Source organism: Python bivittatus, unplaced genomic scaffold, assembly GCF_059951505.1.
Source record: "Python bivittatus isolate LINGU-HERP-01145 unplaced genomic scaffold, Pbiv_v1 ctg000340_np1212, whole genome shotgun sequence".
NCBI classification, from domain to species: Eukaryota; Metazoa; Chordata; class Lepidosauria; order Squamata; family Pythonidae; genus Python; species Python bivittatus.
In genome coordinates this window covers 486,924-507,842 of record NW_028277056.1, presented here as the reverse complement: position 1 = coordinate 507,842, position 20,919 = coordinate 486,924, and the positions used below count along the sequence as shown (strand labels likewise).

Below are 20,919 nucleotides of genomic sequence, written 5' to 3'. Positions count from 1 at the left end.
CGCCCACCCTGCGAGATGCTTCCCTGCCTCGGGTCCTTGGCAACCTGGCACCGGGGGCACCTTCCACACCATGGCTGCCCAAAGGCTTGTTCGGCCTACCTCATGCGGGGAGCTTGAGGCGCCCGCCCCCGCAGGGAAAGGAGACCCCCGCAAAGGAGCACAAGGCTCCCCGGCTTTGCTTAAGGAAAGATGCCCCTACCAGAGCCCCGGGCGCAGAGGAAGGGAGAAGGGCAAAGAGCAGCGCTGGGCATCAGGACCTCACTGCCCAAGGAGTCCACATCTGGACGGGCACAGCAGGGGGCGGCTCCCTTGCAGCGCACAGACATGCCGCGGAGGAGAGACAGAGACAGCTTCTTTTATATATATATATATCTATATATATATATATATTGCCACAAACAAGTTCTCCAGAAAAAAACATTCATTCCCAATAAATTAAAAAGGTCCATGTCCTGGTAAGGAGCTTTAAAAAGGGGGGCCTCCCTGCAGGGCACCGCACCCCGCCCCAGCGGGCCCGGCAGGCGAAGCCGGGGCGGTGAGATGCCAGGGCGAGGGCACCCCAGACTGTCACTCCACCGGGGGCTCCAGCAGGAAGGGCGAGGTGACGGCGTGAGCCTGGGCAATGGCAGCCAACTCCTTGAGGAACTCGCTGAAGATGACCGCGCAGTAGACGGCGTTCTTCACCCGCAGGGCCTCGCCCTGCTTCTCTGCGGAGCTGCGGAAGAGGGCGCCCCCCGACAGGGCCTGCAGCACCTGGCCCTCGCGCACGTGCTGGAGGGCCAGCTGGGCGGCCTGGCGCGCCCGCGTCGGGCTGTTGGTGTGACGCATGATCAGCTCCCCGATGGTCGGCTTCCGGCTCTTCACTGGCAGGAGAGTGGACGCGGGTCAAGACTGGCCAGGGGCGCTGGGTCCCAGGCAGCTTCGGGGTCCGCAGCCAAAGGCTGAACCTCTGGGGCGGCCCTCCTCCTCGCCCTGGCTGCTGGGGTGCCATGCCCTCCCTGCCCTCGCGCAAGCAACCGCAGCCATTCCAAGGAGCCCCCTCCCGCCCCGGCCACCCCTCCACGCGCAAGAGACCAAAGCAGGGAGCCACGGCCAGCGCCTGGGCCACGCCTTCTCCCCACAAGTTGGCTGGCCTCTCCCGGCCACGCCCCACATGGCTCACCAAGGGCCTCGGAGCGGCGCAGGGAGGGCACGCTGTTCGGGGCGTCGGAGCAGTCCGGCTTGCCACGCGCAATCAGGAACCTCTTGGCCTTGAACAGCAGAGATGGGAAGTCCTCCTGGCTGGCTGCAAAGCCCTCGATTTTGTTCTTCACGGAGCCCAGGACCTGCGGGAGAGAAGCAGGACCCCTCAGCCCTCTTTGCAGGGAGGGGCCTCGGTGGTGCTCCCCAACGCCCCACCCATCGCAGGGCTACCTGGAGGAGGGATTTGACGCTGGGCTGGAAGACCATGTTGGTGTTGAGCAGGAAGGAGCGCAGGAGGGGCTGTGGGTAGCAGGCCAGCTGAGCGAGGAGCCCCGTGAGCAGGAAGTTCACGTAGAGGGAATTCTGCAGCATGTTCTCCAGCTTGGCCAAGAGGATGCCCAGGAAGGGGCCTGTGGACAAAGCCTGCGATCAGGCAGGCGGGCTGAGCCCCTGGGCTGCTACAGCAGCAGCAGAACACCCCCCGCCCCCCCACTGAATCGGGGAAGGAAGGAGCACCGGGATCCCACCCCCCAGAAGCTCCCAGGGCCTCCAGAACAGCCAGCCGTACAGCAGAGCCCAGGACATCGGAGGGCACACGTGGGGTGGGCAGTCCCAGACTCTCCAGGCTAACAGAAGGCCCGGGGGCAGGAGGGGTGCTGATCCTGCCTCTCAGAAGGCCCGTGCTGGACTCGGAAAGGCAGCCTGAGAGGGGGAGGACTCCCCCCCTCCACTTCACTCTACTGCCTTGGCCGGGAACCACTGTAACTAGAGTGTACCGAGAGGCCACCCGACTCCAGATGACTCTGCGCAGCGGCTTACGTTAAAAAAGCAAGAACAGTTAAAAAGAAACCTAAACAGCTCGTAAGCACCCAAAGGTTTACGAGGGTCTTCCCCGGGACGCCAACGTGACGGACAGGCCGGGTCCCCGGCACGAGGCCAGCTTGCAGAAGGGAAAGGATGACCCTGGGCTCCTGGAGAAACTCACCGGTGAACGGCTGGCTGGGAGGCTGCCCCGAGGTCCGGGGAGGGCTGCTGATGATCTGGGCCAGGGGGTCAGCTGGCTGGGCTGCTGCGGTGCCCTCGGGGTAGGAGGAAAAGTGGCAGTAGGCCTCCTCTTCCTCGTGGGAGAGTGGGTCGGGCTCGGCGGGGGGGCCTGACACAGCGGCTTCCTCGGCTTGGCCCCCATTCGCCATCTCGTCTTCCAGCTGGCACAGCTCCAGGTGGAACTTCTCAACCGCTAACGGCCCTCCGTTCTCCAGGGGGGCCTGGCTCAGCACCTCGTCCGCAAGCAAGTCCAGGCAGGGCGTGCTCTCCCAAGGGCCGGGGGCCGGGACCGAGCCGTTCTCCAACGGGCTCTCCTGGGGGCACCAGCGGACCTTCTTGAAGCCCGTGTCCACGTGGGCCCCGTTAAGCAGCGCGCTCTTGTCTTTGGTGTCCGGAGGTGGGGGAGTGCTGGGCGGCAGGCTGACAGGGGCCTCTTCTAGGCTTGCCCCCCGCTTTTTAGTCCGGGGGGAGGCGGGCGCAGGGTCCAGCGGGCCAGCCCTGGGGTGGACGGACGCGTTGGCTGCCGAGGCGGCGTCCGGAGGCGGAGCTAAGCTGCCGGCACCAGGCTCCTCCCCATCGTAGGGGGCCGACCAGACGCGGCAGGCCCAGACGCAGTGGTCGATGTTGAGCCGCGCATCCCTCAGGTATTCCAGGTAGTTCCCTTCCAATTCCGAGACCTCCTCCCATCTCCCAGGACGGTGACCGGGGCTCCCAGTGGGCGTCCCTGGAGACCGGGGCGTGGGACTCGGGGCCTCAGTGCTGACACTGGACTGGCGGGTGAAGAAGGAGATGCGAGACGGCGTGGAGGGCCTGGGGAGGGTCACCACGGAGGAGGAGTCCACGCTGGGGCTGCCCTGGCCTGGGGGCCCAGATGAGGTGAGGATCAGTGAGGGTCACCTCCACCGGGACCCCAGCACAGCAGCTCAGGACAGCCCCCGTTCCTCAGCAAGAGAGGGCTGTGCCTGCTCCAGGAAGTCCTGATGAGAGCGCCCTCCCCCCAGCCCTCTCCAGGACACAACCCCAGCAGACCCCTCACCTTTGGACCAGGTGGCACGTTCCTCCTCCCGCTCAGGCGCGGGCAGGCTCTCCGGGCAGCAGCAGCGGGGGATCAGCGAGAGGAATTTGGCAGCGGCCTTGCCGTACAGGTCCAACTCCTTGACTGCCCGCTTCTGGCTCAGCATGACGTGGCTGCAGGGGATCAGGTACCTGGGGGGAGGACAGCAGCCCATGGGCAGAGCGCTAGTGGCGCCATCTGCAGCGTGCCAGAGGCCCCACCAGGGGGAGCTCCTCCCCCAGAGATGCCCAGCGGATGCACAGAAGGCGGGCCTGGTGCAGGGCAGCTGTTCTAGAGGGAGCAGGCTTTCCCGCCCCTCCTCCTGAAGGAATGCCCAGCAGGCCTTCAGCTTCTGGCTTCAGCACTGCTGGAGGGCCCCCCACCCTCCCTTCCCCACAAAGAAGCGCGCTCTGCACCCCCCCGCTTTGGGGAGGGGCAACAGGCCCTCCCCACTGCAGGAGGGGGCCCTCCCAGCGGCGAGCCCCCAAGCTCTGGCTGGCACTGCCTCCTGGGCAAACAAGCACCTCCATCCAGGGCCCCCAGAGAGGGATTCTGCCCGGCAGGGAGTCCCCCAGTACCTCAGCACCAGCTGCAGCAAGACGTCCTCGCAGTGGAGGCCGATCAAAGTCCGGAAGAGGCTGAGGGAGACCATGCAGAGCTGGGGGAGCAAGGAGGCGGCGCAGGATGAGATGAAGCAGCCCCCCCACCCCCCACTGACGGCCAGCAGCCCCGCTCCTCCAGGGGGGCCTTCCTGAGCTACAAAGCCGTCCTGGCAAGTCCAGCTGCGGCCACTTGAAGGCAGCCTCCCCGGAGACCGACTCGGTGAGGGGGACGCCTGCTTCCCCCCTTCCGCGGTCGTGAGGAACTTGAGGGGAGACCCCAAGTCGCGCGTTCCTCGCGGCCTCCTGTCGCCACCCGTCACGCCCGCGCCAGACTGGCTGCCTCACCCGGGAATTGCTGGCGATCCGCGCCACCAGCGTGTCGAGGATGGTGCTGCTGTCGTGGCGGTGGAGCAGCAGGAAACGCAAGAAGGTCTTCAGCAGGGCCGTCTCGCTGACGCTGCGCAGGAAGAGGTCCAAGTAGGCCGTGCTGGCGATCATTTCCTCGATGGACGTCTGGCGGACAGAGGCACCTCAGCAAAGCTGCTCCCGCCGCGGAGGTCTGCGGCCGGGAGGACTCGTTGACCCAGCGAGGGGAGGGGAGGGGAGGGGAAGACGGCGCCCGTCTCCTCCTGAGCAGAGGCCGCCAGCAGCGCCGTATTACAGCTCGTGAGCTCCGCCTTTGGGGACAGCAGCCCCGGGCCCCCCAGCCCGGCGGCCATCGATCGTTCTGCCGCACCGCAAGCCTCAGAGCCGCAGGTGCCCGACCAGAGGACGGCCTGGCCCGCTGCTGCCAGAGGACAAGGCCCATGGAAGGCAGCTCACCCAGGTGGCATTCTGCTCCTCTTCCGAGGGGAGGAGAGAGGAAGGCCCAACCTTGCTTGAGCTCTCACCTTGTGCAAAGCCGGGCCCATAACTGGCACCAGGAACCCGTTATGGATGTAATCCACCAGCTGCTTCTGGACCAGGGGGTGGGCCACCTGCCAAGGGAAAGGGGCAGGTGTCGGAAGCGGTGCCCGGCCCGGAGGCCAGAGACGAGAAAGAGCTCAGGGCTGCTGCACCCAACAGGTCCGACTCAGCCAGCCTGGGCCTCACCAAAGCACCCCAGAAGGGCAGCCGCCTCTCCCAAAGCTCGCCCCCCGAATCTCAGCGCCCCACCCACAGGCCTTCCTCGGAAGAACAGCTCCAGGCACCCTGACGCTCTACTCCAGGGGGACCCTCAGCTCATTGTTCTGCCCCAGGACCTCTCTGTAAAACCCTAGAGGGGGAGGGCCCACAGAATCCAGCATCCGAGCGAAAGCCGCCCCAACAGAGAGGGTGCCTAGCCCCGTTTGGGCACAGCCGGCGGCAGAGAGACCTCTCTCGTTCGCTCGGAGCCTGCAGGAGCCGAAGCCCCGAGTCTGTGCTTGCCCCCTGGACTCCGAAAGGGCTGGATTTGGAGGGGCTCCTGGATCCCCCTCTGCCCCAGCCCTCAGCAGCCTTACCTGGATGACTGCGTTGCAGAACTCCAGCGAGTTCATGAAGAGGACGAGCGAAGGGACCCCGATCCAGTCCTCGCGGCGCAAGAAATGCCAGTCGTCCCCTCGGACTTCCAGTTTGCGGGGCAGGGAGGAGTAGAGGGCGCTCAGCCCCGTGGCCAGGACCTGGGCAGAGATTTGAGCTCCTGTCAAAATGGGGGGTCCCCTACACGGGACCAGGACATGGAAGAAGGCTGCACGGAGTGTCACCGTGGGGAGAGAGGGAGGGACAAACTGCCCTCAGTGCAGACAACGCCCAACCGCCCTGTGAAGCGGCCGCATTTTTACCAATTTGATTTCTACCCTGCCTTTATTTAGGAGTGCTTCTCAACCTCCCGCTCCCAGAATTCCCCAGCCAGCCAAGAGAGACTCTCTGGTGGCTCAGCCTGGAAGAGCCTGCTGCCCATCCTGGGCAGGAAGCGGCCCAGACCATCTCTGGGAGGAAGGTGCCCGGGGCTTGTGCGGGCCAGGCCAGGGTGTGCCAAGAGTGGGGAGTCCCCTTCGCACTCATCTGGAGGAGGGGGAGGGGTACACGGCCTCCCCCAGTTGCGGGTTGCCTCATCTCCTTCCAGGCAAACGGGCAGCCACCACCTCGGCTCTGTGCGCACCACAGAAATGCCCCTGTGGGCTGGGCCTCCCCTGGCAAGAAGCACCTCCCGCAGGCCGCTCAGTTCGGACACCCTTCCGACACGCAGGCTCGGCCACGCCAGCGCAGAACCAACCGCCTGTCGGAGAGCAGCAACCACGCACCCACCCCGCCGATCGACCCCTCAACTCCTGGCGCTGGACCAGGGTCTGCCAAATGACCGGGCACAGCAGCCCCGCAGAGGAACAGCAGCCCAGAGGCAACGCGCAACGCTCTTTGCTATTTCTGGCCTGACATTTTAAATCTCTTCTCCTCCACAGCCTGCAATTCTTAAACCCAACGTTTATCTTCATTTCTAAAACTGGTTAATCACCCTTTAGCAACAGCTCTCAGGGTAACAAATATAACCAAAACCTCAGCTCAAAATACATACAGAAGCGTAAAAAAATAAAGGAATTAACATAATCGCTTTAGGGCAGCTGTTAAATAATAATTACAAGATCGTACTGCAACGCAAGCACGTGAATTTAGAACAAAAGCTGAAGGCCTACTTTGCAAAAACCAAGAGAGGCTCTGGAAGGAACCTGGATGCCAACCAAACGAGCAGGGCAAAGGGCACCCGTGCCTCCCCTCGGCTGGCAGGAAAGAAACTGCCGGCGACCGAGCAAGTCGGGAGAAGGGCCTCCGGGTCCCTTACCGGGCAGAAGTAGGAGTGCTCTGTGATGTACCGCGCGACGGTGTGGCTGCCGGCTGACATCGCCATGAGGAGGAGCAGCGCGTCACGCGCCTGCTGGCCCACGACCCCCTCGTGGTGGATGAAGGGGATGAGCAGGGAGAACAGGAGCAGGTTGGGCGGGGCCTGCTCCGTGGGGCTGTGGAAGAAGAGCTCCAGCAGCGGGGGGTCCCGGGCCACGGAGACGCACAGCTGGTTCAGCAGCAGCACCAGGTTGTTCTCCAGGAGGGGCGAGGCCGGCTCGGCACACAGGCCCAGCAGCCGCCGCAGAGGCGCCAGCACGGCCTTGTGGCGCAGCAGCGGCTGATGCGACTGGCTGATCAGCATCTCGAACAGCTTCAGCAGCTCCACCTTGCGCTCCTCGGGGACGTCCCGCTGCAGGTGCCACCCCAGCAGGTGCTCCAGCACGTTCTCCGACACCGCAAACTCCAAGATGGGCCCCATGGCCATCTCGGCACGCGGGCGCTCCTCCGCCAGCAGGGTCACCATCTGGTAGGTGTTGTTGCGCACGGCACTCAGGTCGTCAGCAGCCCCCGGGGCCATCCGGGGCCCGCGCTTCTCCAGGATCCTCAGCACCTACAAGGAGAGCAGGCGGGGCTGGGCTTGGCTCCTCCCCGCCAGGGCCAGACCCACCACCAGGGGGGCACTGGCTTGGGGAGGGTCTCCTGCACACCCTGCTCCGTGCGCACCGGCTTCGGCCACCGGGGCTCTGCCCGCCTCTCCGCGCTCCCCCCGCCTGAGCCCAAAGCCACTCACCTGAGCCACTCACCTGAGCCCAGTGGTTCTTGAAGACCATCAGGCAGGTTTCGGGGTCCGCCATCACCGGGCCCTGCAGGCTGGCAGCCCGGCTCGCCCGAGGCCCAGCCGCCGCCCGCGGGTTCAGTTTGCTGAGCCAGCTCATCTTCTCCATGGGGAGGGGCTCCCCACACCAGAACGGCAGGAATGGGAGGGGGCTGCAGGTAGGTCAAAGGTGGCCCTGAGGCTGAGTGGGGCACAGCAGGCGAGGAGAAGCTGCCAGTCTACCGGCTGGAGTAGCCATGCTGCTGCAGAGGCGGTGCCGAGCTGCAGACACAAGGAGGAGAGAATGCAGGCTGTGGGGGGGCGGGCGGGCGGGCTGGCTGCCTTGGCACAAGAGCCCCCAGGGCTGGAGAATCTGAGCTCTGGAAAGGAGACCAACCAGTAAAGGAGAGGGGCAGGCGCAGCTGGCAGGCAAACAATTCGGAGCCTTTTGCAGGTGGAAACGAGCTGCTCCCGACCCCCAGAGAGGAGGGAGGCCTTGCAATGCACTTGCTGCAGACCCTTCAGGAGAGTAAAAGGAGACCCTCTGGAGCAGAGGGTCGGGGTTAGAAGCAGGTGGTCCCAGCCCTCCCTTCCAGGTGCCCGGACCCTCCTCGCCAGGGAGCAGGAAAACCAGCTTCCCAGGAAGAAGACGGCTCTCCCAAGGGATGGAGGGCAAATTCGGCGGGCGTCCCCAAAGGCAGCCAAGGGCTCAGCACCCTCCGAGCCGTTTGGCCTGGCAAAGGCGGCACGTTCTTGACTGAGTAGCAGCCCCGGAGGAGGAACCACAGCTGCCCCGCCAGCGTGAATAAGCAACGTGGGAGACACCTGGGAAGTCCTTGGCCAATTGCCAGCAGTTGGCTTGACACACACCCCCAGTGGGTTGCATGCAGCACATGCGTACCCAAGCGCCCCGGAGGGCCCGGGCACAAACCCTAACCCTAACCCTAATCGGGGGTCTTCTCTGGACGCCAAGGAAAAAGGGGACGGATCCAAGGAGAAGGGGAAGCAAAAGCCGCACGACGGGCAGTTACCATCTGAGCAGTCCTCGCACAAGAAGGCCCTCGTTCGACACTTTTGTAATGTCGTGCCACCACAAGCCGAATCAGAGCTCAGAACGCCCTTCTACAGATGGGCAGTGCGAGGGTTCACTGGCAGCTGGGTGCAAAGTTCGGAAACGTCCCTCTCACCCCAGCTGGAATGTGTCCCTCATCCAGGGCACGGCCGGGCCATCCCTGGATGAGGGGCAGACCTCCTAAAACGCCCACAAAACCACCTGGAGGAGCAAGAGAGTTGCCCCCCAAGACGTGAAACGGGCCCTGCGCGCAAGAGTTACAGAAATCAGTCTCCGCATTTCCAGGAGCTGCAGTGCCCCCAACCTCACAGACAGCTGAGTTCACATGAGCCGAGGGGCACAGCCTGACCTCCCACCCGGGGGCCGCCGTAGCTGCTCCGGACAAGGACCTCGGCTGCCTCACCAGAGCGACCGCCAGGCAGATCTGCCAGAACCCAGGCCCATGCCCCGTCTGCAAGAAAACTCTGTGGAAACCTTAAAGACACAAGGACCCAGCAGCCACAGCCAGCTCCGGGCCAACGAGGGTCCGGCTCCCTGGCCCCCGAGCTGCTACAGCGGGGAAGCGAGCAGGCTGGCTGAGGGCCCGGCTCCAGCTTTTCAACCCACAAGGTCCTGGGCAGTCAGAGGGCCTGGGGAGACGACCCAGCCATGCATCCGCCAGAACAGGCCGGCATCGCCAGCCGGGGGGTGCTGCAAGAAAAGCCTGTCAGCTCTGCCGCCAGCCAGGGACTGGGCAGACGGAGCTCCCCACAGCCTCGGAGGCGACGCCGGCCAGAGGGCGTTGCGAGAGACGTGGTCCATGTCCGCCAGCCGAGGCAGAGGGACAGCCAGGGCCGCGGCACCCACAGCAGACAAGGAGGGATGGCAGGAGCGCAGCACCGTGTTCCCGGCCTCACCATGCGGGCCATCTCCGAGCCTGCCCAGGAGGGGAGGGGAGGGGAGGGGAGGGGCAGGTTCTTCCCTGGGCTTCAGAGCAAGAGGGGCCATCAGTCCCGGGTCTCTCTTGGCGCTTCCTTTGCGAGGAGGAGACCGCCAGCATCAGCCCTCATCCACCTTCACGTGCTGGATCGTGAAAGCTTCTCACGTACACCGAAACAGCCACGTGTGCTACCTTAAAAGGGCACTCTGTGGTGACACGACGACCATCCCCAAGAGCCAGACCCAGAGGCGCACCCCACGACAACACAGGGCAAGAGAGCTGGGCAACCTCTCCTGACTTACCGGCCGCCCGCACGTTCAGGCCCGCTTCTACTGCAGTCCTGGATGTGAACAGAGGACTGAATGGCCGGGCAGTGGGGCAGCGGGGGGCTCCCGCCGCACAGCAAGAAGCGAGCAGCGAGGGGTGGCTGAACATCTCCTCTGCGGGGCACAGACAGGCCGCCCCAAGAGGGCTCGGGGTGGGCTGCAGCCCCAGGCCCACGGCTTGCCAACAGCAACCAACTCGCCCAGGGGGCATAAGAGCCAAGGAGAAGCGCTCCCCGTTCTGTGGGCCAGCCCTGTGCCTCGGCCACCGAGGGGCGCTGCCACCCCGGTCTTTCCACACACGGCCCAAGGCCACGAGAAACAAAAGGTGGACCAAGACTGGCCCAACGGTGCTGGGGCAGCGCTGCTGGCAGCCCCCCAGGGTTGGTTCTCCATCCCGCCCTGGGCCGGCCCACGAGGGAGCACTCCTGCAGCAGGGACCCTACAGCAGGGACCCTACAGACTCCTCCTTAAGGGGCCACAGCGCGCCCAGCCCTCTTGGCAGTCCTCCACCCCAGGAGCAGCAGACTTGCCCCCTTCCCTTCCTCGGCCACTGGCTTTTCCCTGGCTGGGCAGACACCCACGGGGCACACCCCATCCCGCCCCAGCAGGAGCCCATTTGGGGGCTGACCAGTACCCCCTGCTGCCCACCAAGGTCACCTCCTGTCTCCGACGTGGAGAAGGCCTCCTCCAGGCACGCTGCCAGGACGAGAAGGCGGAAGCAGCTGCCAGGCTGCTCTTTGGACTCTGCCCTTTCCTGGAGCCTGGCGGGCACTGCCAGGAGCCCTGAGGTGGCAGCGGAGGCGGCCCAAGCCAGCAGAAACTGCCCCCTCCCCCACCCTGCCTTGCCTGGAGGCAAAGCCATGCAAAACGCCCACCCGGGATCAAGTTGAGCTGGGCATGGAGGCACGCACTTCCAGGCCCCGCAGGGACGCCCCAGCCAAAGCATTCTGCCCGGTGCGAGGAGGGATCAGGCCCTCGCGCAAGGACCGTCAGCTCCCCGACGGTGGCCAGACTCTCAGCAGCAGCCCCCGCAGGGCCCAGCAGAGCAGCCCCCGCAGCACGAAGCCCGTGCAGCCCACCCAAGCGCAGGACAGCCAGCGTGCCTCAGGGCCTTCCCGGCGAAGCAGGGGGGCCGGCCTTCCCCAGGCCCTCACAGCCCACCGGTGTAGCCTTGCCCTGAACCAGCTGCGGGGGGAGCGGCTCGGCAAGTGCAGGAAGAGGCAGCTGGACCCAGAAGCCAGCCTAGATGAGAAAGGGGGACCCTGTCTGGCATCAGCTCCCAGCCGGCAAGGCAACACTTGCGGCTTTCAACGTCAGCCTCCCTTCAATGGCCAGGAAAGTCTACCTGGTGGTGTCCGCTTCCTTTTGATTAGCCCCGTCATCCCTAGGAACTGCCTGGGTAGGCTGTGGCTTCTGGGAACTGTAGTTAGCAATGTTGACCTCCGTCCGAGGTGAACATCAAATAGCGCTGAGGCTGACGGCTCCCTGGTACCGCGTCAGTTCCTGGAGGGGCACCTCTGAGGGCAAGCAGGCTTCTCTAGGTCACTCCAGCAGCCCTTCGCGCCCCCCTCACAGGGGCTTGGCTTTTCCCCTTTGGAACTGGGGGGCAAATAACAGAGCAGCCCCCCCATCCAGATGCCTCTTGAACCCCACTGCCACCGCCTGCCCCGGTTCACAGGTCCCCAACCCTCCCAGCTGCCTGTAGGGATATTATGAAGCATTTTTGCCCTGCAAAATTTAAAAAAACATGAGAGCAGGCCAAATATAAATAGAGTAAAAATGGAAATGCGGCATTATTGAGCCATAAACAAACCGTGTTTAGTGGCCAGATGTACACCGTTGCTTAGGAAGGGTAACATGTGGGGTTCGTTCAATTCACTAAGGTGCGGTTGACTTAACCAGGCTTCACTGGATAAGCCACAGTTCAACAGAACCACACACCATGATGGCTTCTTCACAAGATACATTAAGCTACAAACCACATCTTAACGTGGCTTTGAGGAGAAACTTGATTTAAATTGTCCCTCTCCTCATAGACGTGGGTGGCCACTGTTATGCCCCTGGGGGAAAAGAATAATTTTGAGAGAGAGAAAAACACCTCAGCAAATCTAACAAATTCCAGTCTCTGAGACCAGGCAGATCAATCCCAGGAAACGGGCAGAGGTGACCAAAGAACCACTCCTGGTCATCCTCCGGAAGCCCCAGCCGGACCCGGTGAGGCCCGGAAGCCCAGAGGACGCGGCAGAGGCCGCCCCCACCTTCAGAGACCAGAAAACCAGGAAGCCCGAGCCTTTCGCCGGGCCAGGCGGGGACTTCCAACCAATCATCAAGCGGCCTGGATGACTAAGAGGGGCCGGCGTGGGCTTCCTGCGAGCCACCAGGGCCAGGCCACCCTCGCTTAGGAGATCGGGGGACGCCACAGACATGGCGGGCCTGGACCTCCGCAAAGCCTCTGCAGGGCATCTCACAACGTTCTCCCTCGTAGACGGCAAAGTGCGGGTCAGGGGACGCCACTGCTGGATGGATTCACAACTGGTGAACGGCGCGCCCAAGGCGGCCCGCGATGGCTCCGCTCGGGCTCGGAGGGGAGCGCCGAACGGACTCCCCGCGGCTCCGTCCCGGGCCCTGGTTGCTCAGCCGGGGACTAGGACGACTCCGGCCGGGAGAGGGGAGAGGGGAGATCCGCGAGACCCAGGCGGGCTCAAGCAGCGGCTGAAAGCAACGGGACGGGGCCGAGCGGGGCCGAAGGCCGGCGCCGCCTTGGGGCGCGCTCACGGAGCGCACGGCACAGTCCAGACCGCGGAAGGCCTCGTTTGGCGTCCCGCTGCCGGCTCTGGGCACCGCCGGCCAGAAAGAGCAGCGACGGATCGGAGGGGTCCGGAGGAGCGCTGCCCGGAGGGAAAGGCGGCCGAAGAGCCCCGGAGGCCCCGGGGACGCCTGGTCCGCCGGGCCGGCCGAGGGGAGGTAGAGAGCGGCCTTCGGACGTCACGCAGGGGAGGGGAAGCGGACGGCTTACTCGCTGCTGCCCCAAGGGCAGGACCCGAACGAAGGGGTGAGAAGGGCACGCGTGGAAGGAGGCTCACGCTGGACGTCAGGAGGAGCATCCTGACTGCGTGCCACTGGCCAGCGGAACAGGTGGGCCCTCCTCCGCCAGCGGCTTTCAAACCGAGGTCATCTGCCAGACGCTGTTCAGGACCCTCCCCGAGCGGGGCCGGGGCCTGGTAACCTCGGACGTTCCTTCAGTTCCAGGACTCCTGTGAGTCACTCCTGCTCAGTCAGGAAGTCCTCTGTCTGGGCCAGCTTTCCTGAACGGAAAAAAGGGCCAAAGACGACAGCTCACTCCTTTGTCGGAGCTGCTCCGGAGACCCACAAGGCTGACCAGCCACACGCACGCACACACACACACACAAACTGCCTGCTCTCCCTGTGCACAATCTGAGAGGACCCAATCCAGCTGCGATCGGAGATCAAAAGGCAGCCAGGCTGGCAAAAATGCACGGTGGCGTAACGAACCTGCACCCCCACGGACAGGGCTGGGGCCACAGTTGTTCCCACCCACTCCATCATGGTTGGGGGGAGGTTATAACGGTGCAGGAGGCCAAATTCCACAGGGCCCCTCTAGACCTTCCCCTGATCCCAGGCATCAGGGCACGCAAGGGAGCGTGCCTAAGAAACGCACCCTTTGGGGCTGAAACTAAACTAGCTGGGTGCTGGAATTCACACGTGCTCGTCCCCCCGACCTAGCTAAGCAGACCCCCGCAGGTTGGTGACCAGGCTCCCAGAGCGGAAAGGTTCACGGGTGATGTTGCACTGATCGCTCCCCCTCTGCCCAGTCTACTCTACAGGGCTGTTGTGTAGATAGCGCCGGAAAGGGGAATGCTGCGGTCAGCGCCTTGCGGTCCTACGGGAAAGAGGAACCTAAAACAAGGTGAGAAATGGCAGCCTCTTTCCCAGAATGCTCAGAGCTCAGCCAATGGTTCGGGCCTGGAAAGAAGTGTCTGGCGGCCCTGCGCTGTTTGACATACTTATAAATGAGCTGGGTGACTTTCAGCAAAGCCCTAGGTTTATGCGGGAAAAGGTTAAAGGCGTGAACGATGAGGGATACTGTCCTGGGCAGCCGCTCATCTGAAAAGGATTCAGGCATCTTGGTGAATCATCAGCTGAACTAAGCCAACAGCGTGATGCAACTGCAAAAAAAGCCAACGCAATCCTGCGCCACATGGAGCGTAGCCTAGCATCAAGACAAGCCACGCCCCTTCCTCTTCTATGCTGGTCAGACCACAGCTAGAGTCCTGAGGGCACTGCAGGTAGGAAAGGACACTGACGCACCCGAGTCCATCTAGAGGAGGCAGGAGCCAAACGCAGGAGGCCCGGGCTGGAGAAGAGGCGGCAGCCAGGAGATGTGTCGGCTGTCCCCGAAAGGGCTGGCGTATGGAAGGCAGGGCGGGATCGTTCACAGGGGCTCCAGAAAGCAGATTTCCCTCGAAGAGCCGTGCAGCAGGGAGCCAACCCAAGACGTGCAGCGCGGCTCTGTAGGCATCCAAACAGAGGCTGGGTGGGCATCGCATCGGTGGGGACTGCAGGGGCCAGACTAGGTGATCTCCAAGATCCCTTCCATTCAAGGCTAGGAGACTTTCCCTGCGCGGATCTGGGGGGGGAGGTGCTTGAAGGCGGCCCTGCAGACCTCCCATCTCTTGAGGGGGTTGCATCCCCCTCACCAGGTGACTCCTGTCTCTCAAACTGGGGTCTGCTGGAAGGCGGATGGCAAGCGGGGCTGTGGCACCCAGAACTGCACCAGGGCCTGCGCTGGTGGGCTCCCCACCAATTCCCCAGCTTGTCACCAGCAGGCAGTTCCCTCCACAGGAAGCAGACAAATCCTGGGACACAGGAGGGGCACCCCCCGTCCAGGTCAGTCTGCCTCACTGGCAGCAGCCGTTCTCCAGGGCGGCCCAGACCCGCCGGGGACCGACCCTGGGGCAGCGCGATGGGCTTCTGCCGGCAGATGCCGCTCAGTGGGGGCCCATTGACGGGCAGGCCCCGTCTGGAAGCCGCCCCCCTTTGCTCTGCTGGGGGGGCAGAGAAGAGCAAGCAGAGTGTTCCAGGAGCGGCCGCAGCAACGCCCCCCACCCCGGGATGGCATCACGCGGGCTTTTTTATTTTTGGAAGGCGGCGGCAGAGAATCACGTTGCCCAGACGCGTAAGGCCGGGGACGGAGGGGTGCCAGGAGACATGGCTCTCCCCCGGCCAACACGCACGCAGAGCCACTGCCAAATTCAGCCGGCCGAAGCCCACCCCAGAGGCCACGGGGCGGCTGTCCAGGGAACCCAATCCGGCAGAAGGTAAGCAGGCCCGGCCCCCACAGCAGTGTCCCTTCCCAGGACAGCCGGCCAACGGCTCAGTGGCCCCGGCTGCACGTCGGGGACCGTCTCCTGCCCGCTCAGCCAGCTGCAGCTGCTTCCCCCCAAATCACGCAGGTCCCCCCTTCAGCCCAAGTCACCTGAAAGCTCCCTTCAAGCAGAAACTGAGTATTAGGGGAAGGAGGCAGAGGGGCTTTCTAAAAGCCCCCCCACACACACACAATTCAACCGGCCAGCAGCAGGGGCTGGAGAAACATCGCAGCCAGGGAAGCATGTGCCCCTCCAGCGGCCACTGCCCTCCAAGCAGGGCACCCCCTCGCGCGCCCAAGGCAGAAAGGGCAGAAACTGTCGGTAGATGAAGACGCTCAGAGGACCCTCCATCTGTGGGTCGGTTGCAGGAGCCCCCCAAAACCACCGCCCACCGCAGCATAAAGGCTCCTGACAGACCCCAGACACTGAAGGCCAGGCAGCCCAGCCCAGGACGAGGGGAGCCCCATTTCCCCAGGGGAGTGGGAAGGGACAGCTGTCTAGAGGCACTCTGCGCCCCACGTTTCCTCCCCTGCAAACCAGCAGCCCCACATGGACCAACCCTGCAAGCGTTCCCAGGACTGGGGGCAGCCGCTGCCCCACAGCCCAAGAGATAACAGGTTAAGATGGGGCTGAGGCATCATGGGGGGGGCGTTTCAAGCATTCTGATGGGACAAGAGAGCGCCCGCTGTGCCACACGCTTCTTGGAGGCGGGGAGGGTGCGGCTGGGCTACCTCTCGCCACATGGAGACCCTCCCCAGGCAGGTGCTAAAAAGAAGAGGGGGGACCCCAAGAAGCTGTTTGATGAGCCCGCGGCTCCCCCAAGCAACGCGGTCTCCTTTCCAAGACATGGAGCTGCCCAGAGAGGAAGGGAAAAGGCACTCTGCGGCTGCCTCCTTCCTCCCGGGCACTGGCCGAAGACCGGCCTCTGCCAACCCTGCCCTCGCATCCCCTTGCCTGGAGGAACGGAGCAGAGGAGGCGGCCCACAGCCCCCTCCCAGCGCCACCCTGGGCAGCGAGACCCCTCATGCCCTCGCCCATACCGAGAGGCAGCAGGAGCTAAGCTACCCTGGTGGGGGAGGGGGTGGGGGCAGGGCCAATCCCAGGGGACCAGTGCTGGAACTGGGGGGCACGCCCTCTTGGCCAGCCAAGGGAGCATTTCTGCTGGCACCGGGGGGCTGGCTTTTCCTCCCCGCATCCTGGTTGAGCTTCTTTTTACAGAGATCCCAAGGTCAAACCAGAGGTACTTGCCCTTACGAACATGTAACAAAACGAACCCAACGAAGCCGGAGTGAGAATGGTGGGGAGTCTCCGGGGCAAACGCCGGGGCCAGATCCAACCGCGGGGCAAGAGAGCCCCTTCTCTGGTGCAAGGCACCTGCTGGCCGGCGACCTGGCCCACGAGGGGTTGGCCATTTGCGATGGGACCTACCGAAGGAACCAGCACGGTTCGGTTCGGGCACAGCAGGTCAAGCGAACGCAGCCGGGGCTCGTGGGTCATGGCGCGAACCGAGCCCTAGAGAGCAGGGACTTTTCTGCAGCAGAATTAGCAGAGGGCAGCCGAGACGGCAGAGCTCTCCACGCAGGGGGAGGGAAGGCTGCCAAGGCCTCGCTCCAGGGCGACTGGCGACAGAGCAGCTCAAGGAAGCTTGCACGCCAAGAGGAACCCCACAAGAGTCGGGGCGGGGGCAAGGAAAGTCCTCGGCCACCATGAGAGGAGCCCAGATCGCAGGGCAAAGCCCCTCCTAGGACTCCACACAAGGCTCTGCTGGGGCCGTGCCTCTCCTCCGTCTCAGATGGGGGGCTTCCAGGCCGGGCCCCCACCCCCCACTGGCTTCTCCCCCCCCCCCGCGTTCCCTTTATGCCAGCCACGCAGATGGGCAGACAGACGCAAGGGCCTCTCTGAGCCAGGCGAAGCTCCCAGGGTGGGGCCAGGCAAGGGCCCCGCGGGGGTTCTGCGGGAGGGCAAGTCCAGTCCAGGGCAGGAGTGGGGGGGCGGACAGAGGGCCCATCAACTTCTCAGCAAGCAGGCGGAAGAGCGTGGAGCCCTCCGTCTCTTCGCACCCACAGATTCCCCCGGGAGGGCCGCGAGAGAGGGCTGAGCGCAACAGAGGACTCCCGGCCTGCCCCGCCTGGCCCCGCAGAAATCCACCCGCTTGGGCCGAGGGGGTGGCGGAGCCGCATTTCACAGCCTCCGGGCTAAATTTAGCTTCTTTAGCAAGGCGCTTGCTGGAGGGCGGTCGACCTTGGAAACAGCAACACCCAGGGGAAACAGAGGCAGGAGGGCGAGGGCGGGGGGGGGGCAGCAAGCCCTCCCTCCAGAGAAAGGGAGGAACCGGCCCGGGGATCCCGCCCGCAAGCTGGGCTCACCCCGCAGCAGACTTCGGTCGCAGGACCTCAGGCCCTCGCCTCCACGCCGCCACCCCGGAGCAGGCCCCACCCTGTTTCTGAGCATCTGATCCGGAGGGGCGCTCTTCCAAGCCCCCGCCCCGGCTGCTCTCTGGCCGCGGGAAGGGACCGCGCTCCTTCTCCACGTCCCCGGCCCGTCAGAGCCGGACCCGGGGCAGGAGCGAGGACCACCCCCATGCCGCCGGGGGGGAGGGGGAGCCAAGGCGGGCGAGTCGCTCGGCCCCGCCCGCAAACGCAGCCGCGGCGGGGGGAGCCGGAGGAGGCCTCTCCCCGCGAGACCCAGGCGGACCCCGAGGGCGCGTCCGGGCAGGCCGGCTGCGGTAACGCAGGCCGGGCTGGACCCCCGCTCCGCGGCACCTGCGGCAGCCCCCGGAGGCCCCCCGAGGCCAAGGCTCCCGCAAGGAGCGGCCCACCAGAGGAGGATGCCTAGCCCCGTCCTGGGGAAGATCTGCCGCCGGAGCGGGCACGACCGACAGGGGCGACGCCGCGGCAGCCGCTGTTGCCTGGCAGCGGGCACCCGACTGCGGGCGGAGGACTGCAGCGGCTGCACAGCCAGCGCCCCGGGGAGGGGAGAGGGGAGAGGGGAGAGGGGAGGGGAGCCCCGCGGGACCGGCGGGCAGGAGGGCGCCGCCCGCCAAGCGACCGCGTCGGGCCCGGAGCAGCCGGCGGGGTCCCGGAGAAGCCCCGCGGGAGACCGCAGCCCTGGCAGAAGCGGCGCCCCGCGAGCAAGAGCCGCCGCAGGGCCCGCGGGGGGGGCCTGCCCTCCCAGAAGGGCCGTCGCGGGAGACCCCGAAAGCCGAGCCGGGCTCCGTCGCCCCCCGCTGGGCGCCTCCCTGCCCCGGGGCCCGCAGCACCCCCGCCGGGCAGCGGCGCCCCCGCCGACCAACCCCTCCCGCCCGGCTGCGGCGCGCGGCTCCCTCCGGGCGGCAGGACGGGCGGAGGGGCCGGGGGCCCCGCCGCGCGCGCAGCCCGGGGCCCCGGGAGGGCGGGGCCAGCCGCCGCCCGCGGGCGCCCGGTTACCCACCCCGCGCCGCCTCCAGCCCCGCCTGGCGCGACGGAGGGCGAGGGCAGCGCCGGCCCCCCCGGCAGGCCCCGCGCGCCCCGGCCCGGCTCCCGCTTACCCGTCCGGGGAGGCGGCCGGCGGAGCTCCCGTCCCGCACGTGCTGCAGCTGCGGGGAGGAGAGACACCCGGTCAGGCGCGGGGGGCGGCCGGGGGGCGGGGGCGGGGGCGGCCCGCCCGCATCCCCATCCCCATCCCCACCGCCGCGGGAAGGCCGGCCGGCCGGCGCGCCGCTCGCAGGCCGGCCAGGGGAGGGGAGGGAGGCGCGCCCGGGGGCCCGAAGCCCCTCCCCGGGCCCGGGGGGCGGCCTTACCTGGGTGCCGCCGCCGCCGCCGCCGCCGCCATTTTCCCCGCGCCGCCGCCCGCGCAAGCCCCGCCCGCCGAGAAGAGCCCTCCCGCCGCAGTCTCCGCCTCGGCCCGCCCCCACCTGCAGGCCCCGCCCCGCACGCGGCGGAGGCGCTCTGCACGCGCCCAGGGGCTGCGCTGGGCGCCTCTCCCCGCGGCCCGCGATCCAGGGCTTCCCGCGACTCGGCCCGGCCGCGGACGGCTCTGCGGAGGCGGTTCTCGGGGTCTCCCGCGGGCAAGGAAAGCCCGCCCCGCCAGGCCCCCTCGCCCGGAGGGGCTCCCGGGCTCCGAGGCTCTTGCCTGGGCTCCTCCCTCGGCCCCCCCGGCACGTGCCCGCCCCAGTGCTGGAAGGCGCGCTGCGGACCCCCTCCGCTTCTCCCCGGCAGCGCCCGCCCTTACGACCCCCGCCGCCCCCAACCCACGGTCGGCCTCGGGGCGCGGACCTTTCCAAGGGGCTGAGAGCCGGCTCTTTTCCCGGGCGCTGGCGCCGAGTGGACCGGAGTCCCCGCCGGGTCGCCTGCTCCTGCAGCTGGCTTCCTTCCGTGTATCGTTTGTTCCTGCCCGGGGATTGCGCCCCCAGAGCCCCCGTCCCTGGAGGGGGGCGGCCCTATCAATTCAATCGGTCGCGCCAGTGGCGGGGCCTGTTTGACGCAGTACCCAAGCCGTGGCTCATGGAACCGTGGTTTGTTCAGCGGGGCAGAGTGGCGGGATCCACAGAAGATCCGGAGCACTAAGCCATGCGGGGGGGGGGGTCTTGGCTCAGTGCGTCACCTGGATCCTTGCAACGGGGGCGCCGTTGCCAGCCGGGGCTAAACCGCCGGCTGACCAGGCGAGGGCTTGGCAGGGCGCTTCGCGGAGCCAGCGGCGTCGCCCTGCCTCGCCGCCTCGGTTGCTCCAGCCCTTTCCTGCCGAGCGGCCCTTCTGGGGTTGCGGGCGGCGGAAGCACCCGCGCGGGGAGGTGCCATCCTTCCTTCCGCGCGGATCCCGCGGTCTAGCGCAAGCACCCACAGCGTGACCTCACCGCGCCGCTGCTCCACCAGTTGCCCCATCGCCGCGGAGGGGGCCAAGCGCTGAGAGGGGCGTTACGCCACTCCGCGCAGGCCCCGCCCCTTCCGTACCCCTGTGCAAGAGGGGCGGGGCTCGTGCCGGGACAGGGCAAAGCTGCTCCGGCCCCTCGGGTGAAAGCGCGGAGGGGTCCGCCGGAAGGCGCGGCCTGCGGCTCCCTCGCCCCTCGCCGCTCTGCGTTCCGCTTTGCCTAACGGGGAGCTTTTGTGCCGTCTTCCTCCCCCCATCGAGAATTCCTCCAGTCTTCTTCGTCTTCAGGAAGCGGTTTCGATCCCGTGGAAACACCCGCCCCAAACGCGGCTGCTGCGACCAAGGCGCGTTCTACGCCCGGGTCCCTAAGAAAGGGGTGAGAGAAGCCTGCCTGCCAGCCTCCAGGCCCCGGCTTAGAAATCTGCGGTGCAGCCACGCTTGGAAGATGCCGCAGCCCTGGACCCCTGGCCCACGGGGACGGGGAGGTGGAGGCGAAGTAACAGGGGGTCTGCTTCTGGGGAGGAAGAGGGGACAACGTGTTAGGCAGACATCACCCACGCTGTCAACAGAAGTATGCACTGCCAAGGCCGGGGTCTTCCCAGCCATCACCCAGGAAAGGTGGACGGTCAGAAAAATCTGTCTTGGAGAAGACCTTGGACCCTGAGAAGGTCAAATAATTCAGCAGTAGAAGAAGAAAGACCAGGCTGTTCCCTGAAAGACGTTAGGCAGGCTACGCAAAGACAAGAGTCTTTGGAGAAGTTCCAGGTGCTTGGAAAAATCCGAGGCAATTGAACAAGAGGCTGGCCAGAGACAAGGGGGCTCGGTGACCGCTGATGACACCAGCAGGAGCGTGCAAGAAGCAGCCCTGACGGACC

General features: G+C 65.9%; 1 protein-coding gene across 8 annotated transcripts; it reads right to left on the bottom strand.

The window, feature by feature from the left end:
* Window positions 1-351: 351 nt before the first annotated feature.
* On the bottom strand, window positions 352-19,656 carry FHIP1B (FHF complex subunit HOOK interacting protein 1B). 8 transcript variants are annotated; one of them, XM_088140333.1, is made up of 14 exons: window positions 18,978-19,027; window positions 18,726-18,773; window positions 7,893-8,039; window positions 7,485-7,777; window positions 6,680-7,291; window positions 5,364-5,522; window positions 4,773-4,859; window positions 4,228-4,395; window positions 3,859-3,938; window positions 3,263-3,432; window positions 2,168-3,085; window positions 1,414-1,592; window positions 1,163-1,325; window positions 352-858 (listed from the first exon to the last, which is right to left on the bottom strand). In XM_088140333.1, exons 4-14 carry the CDS (start codon window positions 7,623-7,625, stop codon window positions 422-424), a joined length of 3,114 nt encoding a protein of 1,037 aa, XP_087996459.1. In that variant the 5' UTR covers window positions 7,626-7,777; window positions 7,893-8,039; window positions 18,726-18,773; window positions 18,978-19,027; the 3' UTR covers window positions 352-421. The 8 variants fall into 8 exon arrangements, with proteins under 8 accessions (XP_087996459.1, XP_087996456.1, XP_087996454.1 ...); XM_088140330.1 differs by lacking the exons at window positions 7,893-8,039; window positions 18,978-19,027 and adding an exon at window positions 19,453-19,656; XM_088140328.1 differs by lacking the exon at window positions 7,893-8,039 and having other exon boundaries at window positions 18,978-19,056.
* Window positions 19,657-20,919: the final 1,263 nt, after the last annotated feature.